Raw genomic sequence first — 13669 nt, forward strand, 5'->3', positions numbered from 1 at the left:
TTAAGGATAAGATTTGAATTTTTATCCAGGCATTAATTTTTGCCATTTTTTGATTTAAGGATTCATGAGTTTCTGAATATATGTATTTTCAAATGATTTAAAATAAGAAAAGAAAAATAAAGTATTTTTCAAAAGATTACTTCCAAAAATATTATAAAATTTATTAAAACTTACATAAAAAAATGTACAGATGTTTCTAATTTCAATTTTTTAGATTTTTCAATTGTTTAGATTTAAAAAAACGTAAAAATTGTTATATACAAAATTTTTATTTATAAAAAAATAAATAAACTGCTAATTTGAAAACAAAAAACCCTTATTTTATTAAAAAAGAACAATTTGTTATATAAAATATTAAAATATTTAAGTCACATACCTTATGTGCCTTAATGAAAAATATTTTAAAACAAAAATAAGAAGTAATCTGCTCATTTTGACCATTTTCCAGTTTACCAATTAATTTGGAAATTAATTTGAGAAACTTGACAACCCTGACGCCCTCCAAGAAGCCCAGAAACAAAATGAATTTAAAACACTGGCGCTTTGTTGTACATTTATTTTGAATGAAATTTAAATAGTTTATTCGTACTTTAAATAATTAATTTACATAGACAAAAAAAAACGTAGCTAATCGAAGATGATAAATTGCTGATGCTGCAGTACTGCATGTGTGTTGTGTGTGTGTGGGTGTGTGTGGGTGGGTGTGTATGCTAAGTATCTAAGTATCTTTTTCTAAGCCTAATTTTCAAATAAAACAACAAAAAAACACATTTATTTTAGTTTTTAAGTGTAAGTTTTTAAGTTAAGTCGGTTAAAGCACTAGCTCTCTTGTTCGATATTCGATTTCTCGATAGTTTCGATTTTCGATTTGTTTTTAGCAAAAATAATTGGTGATCTCGAAATATACTAATTTACAGGAATTAGCTTTAGCGTTAGCTTTTTTTGTTTTTATTTTTAGAATTAGCGTAAAAGATTCGATTCTTTAATTTTATCCCTTTTTCCATTTTTTTTTTTTACAATTTTGGTTCTTACTCCGTTTTTTGTTTTTGTTTTTTTTTTTAATTGGACTAGAAATATATTTTTAGGCTGATTTTTTTTTTGTTTGTTTTGCTTTCGTTTACCCCCTTTTTCAATATTATAAGTAATATTATTATTTTATATGTATATTTTCAAAATTGCATAATTGTTTAACATTTAAGTTAAGTTTTCTTTTTTTTTTTTTGTGGTGCTCGAAGCTTATCTGTTGGTTAAATTGTTTTATATTTTTTATTATAATATATTACTTTATCGACTTAACGGCTATTAAAAAAAATTGACAAAAAAAAATTGGATTTCGATTCTAGTCATTATATAAGATATATATATATATATGTATATTTTTTGTGGTTTAAGCTATAAGCAAATATTTTTTTAATATTTATTTTTTATAGACACTTAGAGAGTGTGTTTCTGATGTTTCTGAATTTTTTTGTTTTTTTGTTAAATATTTACAGACTGCTGCTGGCGTTTTATGTACAACCGCATTTTATTTTTTTTACAGTGTATTATAAGATAGTGTTTGTTTTTTTTAGAGTGTATTTCATATCCATGGGTACCCTTTCCTTTTTGTGACCATTAGTTGGTGAAAAGAAAGGGACCCAGCGACCCTCAAACCATCGGTGGCTTTATGTCCACCAAGGACGATGGGTCCAGACCCGGTGATCCTCCGGCCAGGTGGTGTGCATGGTGGGTGTGGTGGTGCAAATGATGGTGGTGCTGTTGCTGATTAAACTGATGATGTTGCTGCTGTTGTTGCTGGTGATGTTGCTGCTGCTGTTGTTGTTGGAGATGTTGCTGTTGCAGGTGTTGCTGATGTTGCTGCTGATGTTGTTGCTGCTGCTGATGTTGTTGGTGTTGTTGATGTTGCTGTTGCTGGTGTAGCATCACCGGCGAGCCGCCCGCGGCGACCATCTGGTGCGACGTGGCCAGGTGCAGACCGCCGCCCAGGAGGCTGGAGTTGCCACTGGACGTGCCATTGGCGCCACTGTGCGCGTGCAGCGAGGTCGGGGTGCCGGGATGGCTGCTGCCACTTGAACCCGAACTCGATCCAGAATTATGATCGTGTCCTGGTGTGGCATTACCGCCACCCCCGCCGCCACCGGCCCCGCCCGTCTGTTGTGGGCCACTGGCCCCGCCGCCCAGCCCGTTGACATGAACATCGACCGGCTGCTGGTGGTTGGCAACCGATATTGATACGGATGATGACTCCTCCGAATCTGAACATGAATCGGAGGAGCCATGCTTTTTGCTGTGACCCGGGACGGACTGGTTGCCACTGCCACTGATGCTGCTACCGGTGACTCCGCCGCCGCCGCCGCCGCCCGCAGAGGAGGAGGAAGAGGAGCCACCGCCACCGGAGGAGGAGGAGCCACCACCGCCGCCGCCGCTGGTGCTGCCACCGCCGCCACCGGTACCAGTACCGCCCCCACCACCACCACCGCCGCCACCACCACCAGCCGTGCCATTGTGCGTCTTGACGTGCTTGGCCAGGTGGTCGCTGCGCATGAAGCGCTTGTTGCACACGGGGCAAGCGAAGCGCTTCTCGCCGGTGTGCGTCCGCAGGTGGCGCTGCAGCTCGTCGGAGCGCGTAAAGCGCTTGCCGCAGAACAGCCAGTTGCACACGAAGGGACGCTCGCCGGTGTGCCACCTCAGATGCGCCTTTAAATGTGACGTCTTGCCGTATACCTTGCCACAACCGGGTATGTGGCACGAATGGATATTCTTCTTTCGCAAATGTACTCCAGCGGGTCCTAGCCTTTCTGCCTCTTGGCAGTTGGGGCAATCGCATGTGGCACGACCCGCATACCGACGTTGGGAGCGCGGCGATGGTGTCGACGCTGACCCACCCTGGGGTGAACCACCGGCAGCGGCTGCTGCTGTTGCCGCTGCTGCCGCCGCCGCCGATGGTGAGCTGTGCGGTAGCGAGAAGCCACCGACGCCCACACCAACGCCCACACCACCGACCACGCCCATACCCACACCGCCCACCACGCCCACACCCTGTCCAGGCAACATGCTCTTGTACGTGTCCTGCAGGAGATGCTGTCCCGATCCCAGCAGGGAATGGCTCAGCGCCGAGCTGTAGTTCTCACTGGCATAGTTCGCCATGGTGGAGTGCATCCCCGCCGCCGCCGCGGAGCCCATGTCCAGCCAGGATCCCGCCGCACTGTGCATGTCCCACCACCCAGAATTGACGCTGGTGGCGTCCTTGTGGGTTACGGCGTTGAAGGGCCACTCGTACGGGTGGCGGGAGTAGACGCTGCCGAATGTGCCCGCCTCCACCTTGCCGAGGAGTCCCTGGTGCATATGGTGGTTGTCCATCGAGGAGGCGCCACCGCCGCCACCGCCACCGCCAGAATTGGGGAAGTACAGGTCACTGCCGTAGGCTGCCGCCGCTGCTGCCGCCGAGGCGGATGAGCCGGAGGAGGAGGACCCGGATCCGGAGCCGGAACTGGAGCCGCCGCCCACTGCCGCACAGGACGAGGAGGAGGCCAGGGGGCGACTGTAAGGATAGATGCTGAAATTACTCGCCAGTCGTATAGGGCCATTAATATAAATACTCGGCGTAAGGGGGGATGCTGGTCGAGGATCCCCCCTTAACTCACGCACAGTGGTCCCCCGCAGTCGTGGGCGGATAAAGCCCTCATCCGGGGACCACTGTGCGCCGCCTGCTGCTGCTTACCTAGCTGTGATGTTCACCATGGTGCTGGCGCTGGCGGATAGACCGCTTCGGGAGGAGCCGCTGGAGCTGGAGGAGCTGGCCGCCGAAATGGCGCACGGCGAGTGCTGGCCGGCACTGCTGCCACCGCCACCGCCACCGCCGGAGCCACTGCTGCCCGCCGCCGGGGAGTTGGGACTCTTCTTCCATGGGTGGAAGCCCTTGCCCACAGCGGCGTCGGCCAAGGGGGGCGGGGATTTGTTGGAGAGCTTGTTGCACTGGGCGGCGAGCATGGCCAGGGGGGTGCCTCTCAAACTGGGATGGTCCTGTAATAAAAACAAATTAATTAATTAAAAATAAAAATAATAAACAGATCTTTGTATTAAAATTTTTGAATTAATAAAATCTAAGAAAAATCCCTAATTTCAAAAAGTTTTCCCTTTCGCGCCAAACACCTGTTTTGTCAAAAAAAAAAGTCCTTTAAGTTTTCCCTTTTTGACAGGGTGATCATGGCCGCTCTCTTACAGGCTCTCTCTCACACCCACCCATTCTCGCTCTCTTCTTGCCTCCTCTTTCGCGGATCCTAACAAACTCCATAGTTCTTCGCTCTCTCTTGCCGCGCGACAAAGTTTTTCCTTAAAAAGTGTCTATTTTTTAATTAAATTGCGTTTAAAATCGATTTTTTTTAAAATATATTAATAAAATTAGTGAATATCGTTGCGTTAAATAAAAGTGTACAAAAACCGCGTCGGTTTTTTAGTGCGCGAGTGATTTAAATCTTAATTTAAAGTGTTTTTTGGCTAAAAAATGGTCTTATTTAATAAAAAATATAATTATTAAATGTATTTCTATAATATTTCATTTGTTAATGTTTTTAATGGAAATTGTGGAAATAAAGTGAAAATCCTATGGGGTGCTCCGCAGGACATTGTCGCGTGTGTGGGTGCGAGGGGGTGCTGCGGGGGCACGTCGGTCCACTCTTGCAGCATCCTCGGCCCAAAGAACAGTTAGATTGTAACGGGATCTGCTCGACTGTATCTTGGTGAGTGTGATTTTTGTGTATCTTAGCGATTTTTTGGCGAGTACAGTTTGCAGGCAATTTGTTAGTTGCATTTTTGATTTTTTGTTCTTTGCTTTTGTTTCTTATTGGTTGTTTTGGGTGGGGTGCGGAGGGGGGTGATCTTAGATATTTTTAGGAGGGGTGTAGAGGGGGTGTTTAGGTATAATGAAATTATATTATATTATTTTTATTTATTATTAATTATTATTTTTTTTATTTTATTAATTTAAATTTATTTTAATTTACAAATTTATTATTATATTTTATATTATATTATTTATTATTTTTTATCTTGAATTTAATATATAATAATTACTCTACTAAATTTTTAAAAACTTTTCCCATACATATTTTTTAAATTTATATTTTTTTTTAATATGCTGGGAATGATTTCTTTTTTTTTGCTTTTCTTAATTAACTCCCGTTCCTGTGAATTTCGCAAATTACTTAAATGCGAATTAGTCGAGCTCGATTTCGCTTCCTGTCTGCTGCCCTTTTCTCCTCCATTTTCGACCAACGGTTTCTAATGCCTTTGCCCCAAAAAAGGCCCAAAAAAGGGTATTTTAGGGATGGTGAGCGGGTGGCAGAGGGGGTGTGGCGCGGTGATGGTGGCAGAAGCAGCCCACAAAATTAATTCGCCACGTAAATCAAAACTGAGATTCCCTTTATTTTTTGGCGCAGCGCAGCGCAGTTTTTACGGTCTGCTTTATACCCTACATTTTTGGGTGGGGGCTTTGGGTTTCAAAGGGTTAAAATGACTTAAATAAATTAGAAAAAAAATAATATGAATAAATTGGAAAATAATTAAAATAATGAAAAACATTTTTAAGATTTATTTTTTATGTTTTGTTACTAAAATTCTTTGAGAAATATTGAAAAAAATAAGAGAGAAAAAATAAGAGTCCTACTATTCATTATTAAAATAATTATTAAAATTGTTATTTATTTGTATATTTTTTTTTGTGAATATAACCTCAAACCCCCTTAGAGTATTTTTAAATTCGACTCGCTTGGCTTAAATTTGTTCCCACAGACAGACTTTATATTTAATCGACATTGGCGTCGAGAGGAAGTCATTAAAAGGCGGCTCGACTCGGTGATTCAGGGATTCGGGATATTCCTTGTTGCTCCTTTTTTTGTCCAATTCTAAGGTTCAATTCCGCTTTTTGTCTAGCTCTCCGACACTTGTTCCATACAGATATATAAAAATATATACATGTATGGAATTATTTAACCCTCACACCTCTTTTTCAATTTTCAAATTGCTGCCTGATTGACGAAGGTTAAGGATTTCTCTTTTTTTTCTTTCATTTAATTTTTTTTTTGGTTGAAGGATTCTTCAATCTGTGGCCTCAAAGATCCTCATCAAACACATTTCATGCCTGCCAGCTGTTTGACTTGTTGCAACAACAACAAAAACAACAACAACAAAAACAACAACAACAAAAAGTAGTGGCAACAAAAACAACATTTAATAACAACTTCAGAATTGTCAACAACAAGTTGAACAACTATTTTTTTTCAGATCAGGCGGTAAAAGTTGTTCAATAAAATGCCAATACACTGATCTATAAGTCTATAAGTAATTATGGAAATTATGGCGCCAGGAAAATATGGATTTAAAAATATTAAAAACATTTTAAGAGCTAAAATATAGAATTTTTACATAAAATCATTTCATTTCTACAACAATTTAGGCAAACTTTAGTGAAAATATTAAAGATTCTTAAAAAGAAACTTCAGAAACATAAAATAATTTAGAAATATTAACATATTTAGTAAAAAACTCATGTCTAATGGTATAATTTAAAGGTATAATATTTATTTTAAGTAAATATAACCTCAAAACTCTTTATTTTTAACTTTTAAAATGAATAAATATATTGTTTTTATTATTTTAAATCTTTTTTTTCAAAGAAATCACTTTCCTAACAATAGTTTTTAATTTTTAAATGACAATTAGAACAATAATAGAGATAATAATTATTATTTTTTATATATTAAAGTTTAAATATATGTTAATAAAAAAAAACAATATTTTTTGAATTTTTTAAAGGTAAAATTCAATAATCTGTAATTATTTCCGAAATTTAAAAAAGGAAAACTCTTAAAATATTATATAATTATATATGTTATAACTTTTCTTAGTAATTTTTTTTCTTCCCATAATATTTCCACCCCAAAAAACCTCTCCCATTTCTCTCAGTGTCTGCCAAGCAATTGCCCAGTAGTCGTGGCCTCGTCGAGAGTTGTCCAAAAAAATTAAGTTAATAGTTTGGTGGCTGCCACCGCCGCTGCCCGAGTTGAGTTGCAATTGAGTGGAGCGATTACAGAGTTGCCTAGTTTTCGAGCTTTTACCGTTGGCCCGCGGGGCAGGGTGGTCGCTGGCAAGGCAAGGAGGTGGTTGCATGCATTTCTGGGAGGAAAAAGTGGATTGTTGGCCAAAAAGCAGCAATTCGGGGCTGAGAGAGATCGGGATCAGAGCCACTGCGGAAGCTGCTATTTCAGCGGGTAATTGGCCAAATCAGAGAGTATTCCGTTGGCTTGAATCGCGGGGGAATCCCCCGCTCTTTAACCGCCCACCAAGCCGTGCAACACGCCCCCCAGACTCACCTCCCCCTCCCCCCCTCCCTTGCTGACTGCTTCTGACTCGATTTCCTTTCAGTTATTTCCTTATTTTTGTAGATCTGTGGCACGTTTATGTCGGTGCCCCTTGCTCATCCTGTTGCCTCTGCCCCACCACCCCCTTGGATCCTCCTGCTTAGGGACAGGTGCTTTGGCAGCCTAATGACATCACCCATTCGAATCGTGAGCCAAAAAAAAAATCGAAAAAAAAAAGAAACACAAATACACTCGAAACTTAATTGGAGCAATTTCAACGTCGTGCAACTGCGCGTATGAGTAATATATGTACATGTGTGTGTGTGTGTGTGTTGGAGAGTGTATTAGTGTGTGTGTGTGTGTGTGGCAGGAAAATTATACAAAATGATATCGGGGCAGGCAAAAGTCAGTCAGTTAGTTAGTCAGTTGGTCAGCCCGGGCTCTGAGAAGCAAATTAAAATGCAACTTGATTTGATTAATCGATCGGGTTTTTTGATTGGAAAGAGAAAGAGAGGAGAACAAAAATTGATCCCAAAAATGGATAAAACATATAAAGAAAATGTTTTAAAATTAAAAAAGGTAAAGATTTCTTAAGAAATGCTAAAAAATTTAGCTTTTTCAACACTATTTTGAAGTTAAAACTACCTTTCCAACACTTTTTTTGCCGTTTTTATGTTATAGTGATGATTTTTTATTTATATATTATTTGATTTATTATAGCTCTTTGATCCCTTATTCTTCTAGGGATTACTATCTTAAAAAATACACTTAATTGTTTAAAAATAAAAAAATATAAAGATTTTTAAAGAAAGACTGAAAAAACTACATTTTCCAACACTTTTTTGAAGCTAGTATGGATTAATTATGAATTTTCATATTATTTTATTTATTATAGCTCTTTAATCCCAAACTTTTCAATCAAAACTATCTCATAACTATCTTAAAAAATACACTGAAAAAATATCTATCATAAAACCTTAAAATAAATTAAAAATGTAAACAAAAAACTGACTATTTAGTCGAAAAAAAAAAAGTTAGAGGTTCGACCCCCGCATCGAATCGGATCACAAAAGTTAACAATTTGTTTGGCACTCCACCGCCCCGTAGGGGGCGCCACTGGCGCCAGTCTCTGATTCCCCTCGATCCCAACTTCCTCCCTTTTCTTCTCCTTTTTTTTTATGGGTTTTTGATCTGGAACCGAAATACCAGCGGCAAATTAGCCACTGCCACGCCCCCCCACAAACACACAGCCGCCGCCCAGATCACTAGGAGTGGTAAGGGGGTGGGGGGTATAGGTAACTGATGAATAATGAATTGATCTTTGAATCTCTGAGAGAAGACCGACAACGGAAAAAAGACTACTCTTCTGACCAAAACTAATTTCGATTTTTCACATTTTTTGTATTTTCGTGTTTTGTATTTGTTGTTTGCCGACCGGCACACTAGAGAGGGGAGGGGGGGGAGAAGGGACAGCCTGCGGAGGCGGAAGAAGATGCAACAAACTGCAGTCTATCTCTATCTCTCCCGCACACAGCACTCTCTTGTCTCCTTGTCTACCTCATTGTAAATCATTAGCAGCGACACCTGCTGTGAAAATTATGACACCGCCTCCGATTGATGTGGAACAAAAGAGCGAGAGCGAAGGTAAGAGAGCGACACCGTAAATTAGGCAAGGAGGGAGGGGGGAGAACCTTCAAAAGAGCGGGAGGGCAGAGAGATAAAAGGTGCGGAACCTGCAGCGCCATTCGTGCTGATAGCGCCTGCTGTGACGAGGGGGAGGAGGAGAGGACACACTGGAAACTGGAATAAATATTGGGAATAATATCCCCATAGCTGTTCCCATTTCCCAGTCCCAATATCCCCACCCCCTGGGGTCCTCACCTACTGTGTTGACAAAATTTGTTTAGCTCGCGCCTTTTGATGCTCCCTCTTCTCTTCTTCTCTCCTCTCTTATTTTTTTGTTTTTGGTTCCACTTTACCAATTCCGCTTTCATTTATTCAGAAATGACATTCGATTTTTTAATTAGCCAGGACACTACGGGGAAATTGGAAACAAGAGAAAGGCGGGGAAATTTAAAGGAAAAAAGTGAGAGGGATTTTTCTTAGTCTTCCTTAATTTAATAAAAATTTTACTTTTAAGAGGCACTTGATATGATATATTTTTGAAGAATTAAAAAAATTTTAAAATAAATTTAATTTAAAAATATTTTGATTAAAAAGTAATAAACACCTTAATTGTTAAAAAAAATAAAAATCAAAAAATAAAAAAATAAAAATAAATAATATTTGAAGTTCAAAACCTTAACCTTTCTCTAATAAAATTCTAAAAGTTTTTAAAATATTTTTCAAAAATAAATTAAACCCAAAAGAGCTCTTGCTTTTAAAAACCCTTTAAAATTATAAAAACCCTCCTTTAATGTTTACTTTTTAACTTAAAAAATCCCCAAACAAATTAAAATGATAATTTGCCACGTTTTTAAAACCCTCGAACTGCTAATTCTTCAGTCAATTATCAAAATCCCTCGAAAAAAAAAAACCAAAAAAAAAAGGGTTGCCATTCATCCATCAGCGAGAATCAATCCGCGAGGAGGCCCAGCTGGAGGCCGCTAATCCCCAAACTTTGTGGCACACCAAGTGCCTCGAGTGCGGAAAGGCAACAAAAAGCGGCACCTCATCAGCTCCCCAATGCAGTCTCTTTTTTTTTTTTTTTGTATTTTTTGTACTGCAGTAAAAAGTCGAAAAGTCCGGCGCCAAAATGCAAATAAAACAACAAACCTAAAAAAAAAGTGGAATAAAAAAAAAACTTTTAAATTACGACCTCAAAAAAAAAAATCAGAAAAAAAAATATATATAGAGGGAGACGGGGCAGGAAGCTACCGAATACGCTGGAGGAACTCCAAAAGGAGATACAATTTTCATAGGCAATTAAAAAAAGTTCATTGGTTTTGATTTTATTTTGCTGGAGAGCTGGAGTTGGAGCTGGAGGATTCAGAAGCCAGGGCTCCAGGGCTCCAGGGCTTCACTTTTTAAAGAGAAGTCCAATATACATATATATTGTATATATATATATATTGGGGCAGACCTCCTTCATCCTTCCATTAGCATGTAAAGTGTAAACTAATGGCTTTGATTCTGATTCCAAAGGAGAGAAGCTCGAAGCAAATTAAAAGCAGCGTGGGAACCGACTCGCTTCTGTTGCAGAAGTTTATTATTAAAACTGAGAAGGCCAAGAAGGAGAAAAAAAAAAATGAAAAAAAATGGAAAAATGAGAATATATAGCCAAGTAGCTTGGACCAACTTTGTCTTGGGCCTGGAGAGTTCCTTGGAACTGGTCCTTCGCGCCCCAAAACCATCCGAGAACTCTTCTTTTTTTTTTTTTATTCTTCGCTTATAAGTAAGCCATACACGAAAACTCATTAACAATGACGCTCAAAAAAAAAAAAAATAATAAAAATAAAAATAATAAAAGCCATGGCCAGAAGTAGCCGGGTAAAAAAAATTAATGGAGTTTCCAACAGTCCAGACTTTTTCATCATAATTTTTATTATTATTTTCAGGCATCCTTCTCTCCTCCTGCGTTTTATTTTTTTTATATCCTTATCTTTGGCTGCCGCGTTTTTTTTTTTTTTATTTATTATATTTTGAAAAATTTCTGAAAAATCAAAAAACGAAAAGGTGGTAGGGGGGGATCTTACTTCAAAACGATCTAGAAATGCTCTAGAATTGGAAAACTTGGTATTTTAGTATTTTTTTATAAGTGGTATTTTATTAAATAATTTCTTATAAATAATAATACCATAATATCTATTAGACCTTTATTTTTAACCCAAAAAACACTATAGAAATTTAAAATATTAAATGACAAAGATATATTATAATATTTTAAAAGAGTTTTTAAAGTTTTTTTATTATTTTTAGAGATATTTTTGGGAATATATCTACTATAACCCCTAAACCCTTGTAGAGTATCCCCAAAACCTCTTGAAATATTTCTTTAATATTCCACCGATAATTACCAAAACTGAGAGATCCCTCGTTTTGGGGCCCAAGCTGGAGAGTCATAACCCAAATTGATGAAGTGCATTAAAGTGTCTTTAATATGCGGCAAGCCGCGAAAGAGATAGCAACAGAAAGAGTAAAAAGAGATGGCAAGAAAGGACTCTCCATATCGGGTTTTAATTTCGAAAATGCTTTAATTTTAGGAAAGCCTGTCGCTCTTTTGATTAACTGACCACTCATTAGAGCCACATGGACATTATCATTTCCAAAAAAATCAAAAAACACCCCCTCCTATTGGAAAATAGCCATAGAAACCCCCCCTTCGAATGGGTCACATTTAATGCCTCGGATTGCAATTAATTTGAACTCGAACTTGGTGAGTGTTTTGGCCTGTTTGGGTGTTTAAGTTCAGGCTTCGAGCCCTCGGCCATAATTGGGGTTGATTATGTGGCGATTTTTAGGGGGGGAGTAGACTACAGAGTGGGGGCATACAAGGGTTAACGTTGAGGGAAGCTCGAAATACGAGCAACACCCTAATTATTTTCCACAAATGAGTAATTATGATTAAAAGGCATTAAAAGGTTAGGCTACTATTTTCTCTCTATTTTTTTTCTTCTCTCTTATAATTCCCAACTCCTTTTTTTTTTGCATTTCTTAACCCCCTAATGAAAGGAAACTGAAAATAAAAATAAATAAACCGCCAAACTTCCTCTGTTGACGTGTCGAACTCGCATTACACTTAGAACCTGCTTAAAACTTCATAAAATCGAAAGGGGGTAACTACATCCATACATACATATGTATATATATTTATGGCTTGGTGAGTGAGTGAGTGCCCCCCCTTTTTATAACGTCAAACAAAATAAACGTTGACAGGCAACAGGGAACAGTATTGGCCACAAGTTTGCAACGTCATTAGTTGGCAACCCCTTAAAGAAGTTGTAAAAAAAAGGGGTTAAGACTTTAGGGTGAACTTTAAATGGGGGTGGAGCTGCCAATTGGTTGGAATTCTCAATTTTATTTGCAGAAAATCATAAAACCTAAAAAGCCAGTTAAAGAATTAAAAGAGAATATTGAATTTAAAATCGAAAATTTTATGTTGCGTTTAATTGCCTTTTAATTTATGCAATTTATGCGCCGCTTTCATTGCAGCAATTAAATCAAATTAATTGAATTATGTGTGCAGCTCGCCAAGGTGTTGTTTTTCCTTTTATTTCTCTTTCTTTTTTTATTTCTTTTTTTTTTGTATTTTTTATAAACATTTAAAGAGCAAGCTTTGCATGTAGGCCCACATGTCTGCGGGCTAATTTGAGAGAAAAACAAAAACTAAAAAAAAGAAACAGAAACTGAGGAGAGAAAAAAAATGAAACTTTTAACCAAAAACAGCACACACCAAGCTGAATATCTGATATCTGCCACAGGCCACATAAAATATGCAGCATGTTTATAACAAAATAAAACACATTATAAATGCAAATAAAAAGGGGGCATCTAAGATGGGGCTTTTAAGCGAATTTTAGATACTCTTTAAAGGCTATTAAACAATTCAAAATACTATATTATCATTAAAAACAATTTTTACATACCACAGACACTTTAAAAAGTGTTAAAAGATAGTATATACTCTTTCAAAACTATTTTATAATACCATATCTTCATTAAAAACTATTAACAAATACTGCAAACTCCTTAAAACCTATTTCAAAATATTATACACCCTTTAAAAACTTAAAAAAAAAAAAACTAAATGCTATATAAAAATTATACGAAAATACTATATATTTTATAATCGTTTAAAACTGTTTAAAAATACTATATCTTTATTCAAAATTATTAAAAAATCGTTATCAAAATATTCAAACTTTGTAATAAAGCTCAATTTTATTTAAGAAAAAATACCAAAATATGTAAGATATTTTTTCAAAAATATACAGAAACTGCCTATAATACTTTAATTATAGAAAGTATGTACTATATACTATCTATAGTACAAGTAGTTAATAAATAGTAGCTAACAAAAGCTGATCCCTCATCTACCTGACAAATTAGCCAACTATATCATATACTATAACCCACTTTTTTTTGTTTATTAATGGAATTTATTTATGGAAGCTGATCTCTAGTGATTAGTGTGCCTGGGTAATCGCTTAAATCAAATCAAATTACCAACTATTACCAACTAATGGCTGTCAGATGATCTATATATGAGAATATATATCCACAGATCACCGATTATCATCCAGAGTGACAAAGTGGATGGGCGAACGAAGGCGATCGCCAGAAAATAAATGAAAAGTATTCAGTTGAAAGCT

At 37.8% G+C, this 13669-nt stretch overlaps 1 protein-coding gene across 4 annotated transcripts in view; it reads right to left on the reverse strand.

Annotated features, from left to right (window-relative positions):
- Positions 1–526: 526 nt before the first annotated feature.
- Positions 527–13669, reverse strand: part of LOC6505190 (transcription factor Sp8) — a 35067-nt gene continuing 21924 nt past the window's right edge. For 3 of the 4 annotated variants that reach the window (XM_044717413.1, XM_044717411.1, XM_044717412.1), the window contains 2 exons: positions 3722–4023; positions 527–3556 (listed from right to left, as the gene is read on the reverse strand). In XM_044717413.1, coding sequence (XP_044573348.1) covers positions 1648–3556; positions 3722–4023 — 2211 coding nt within the window. In that variant the 3' untranslated portion in view covers positions 527–1647. The remainder of the gene's footprint in view (positions 3557–3721; positions 4024–13669) is intronic. The other variant, XM_044717414.1, reaches the window with a different exon arrangement.

Source organism: Drosophila ananassae, chromosome XR, assembly GCF_017639315.1.
Source record: "Drosophila ananassae strain 14024-0371.13 chromosome XR, ASM1763931v2, whole genome shotgun sequence".
Taxonomy (NCBI): Eukaryota; Metazoa; Arthropoda; class Insecta; order Diptera; family Drosophilidae; genus Drosophila; species Drosophila ananassae.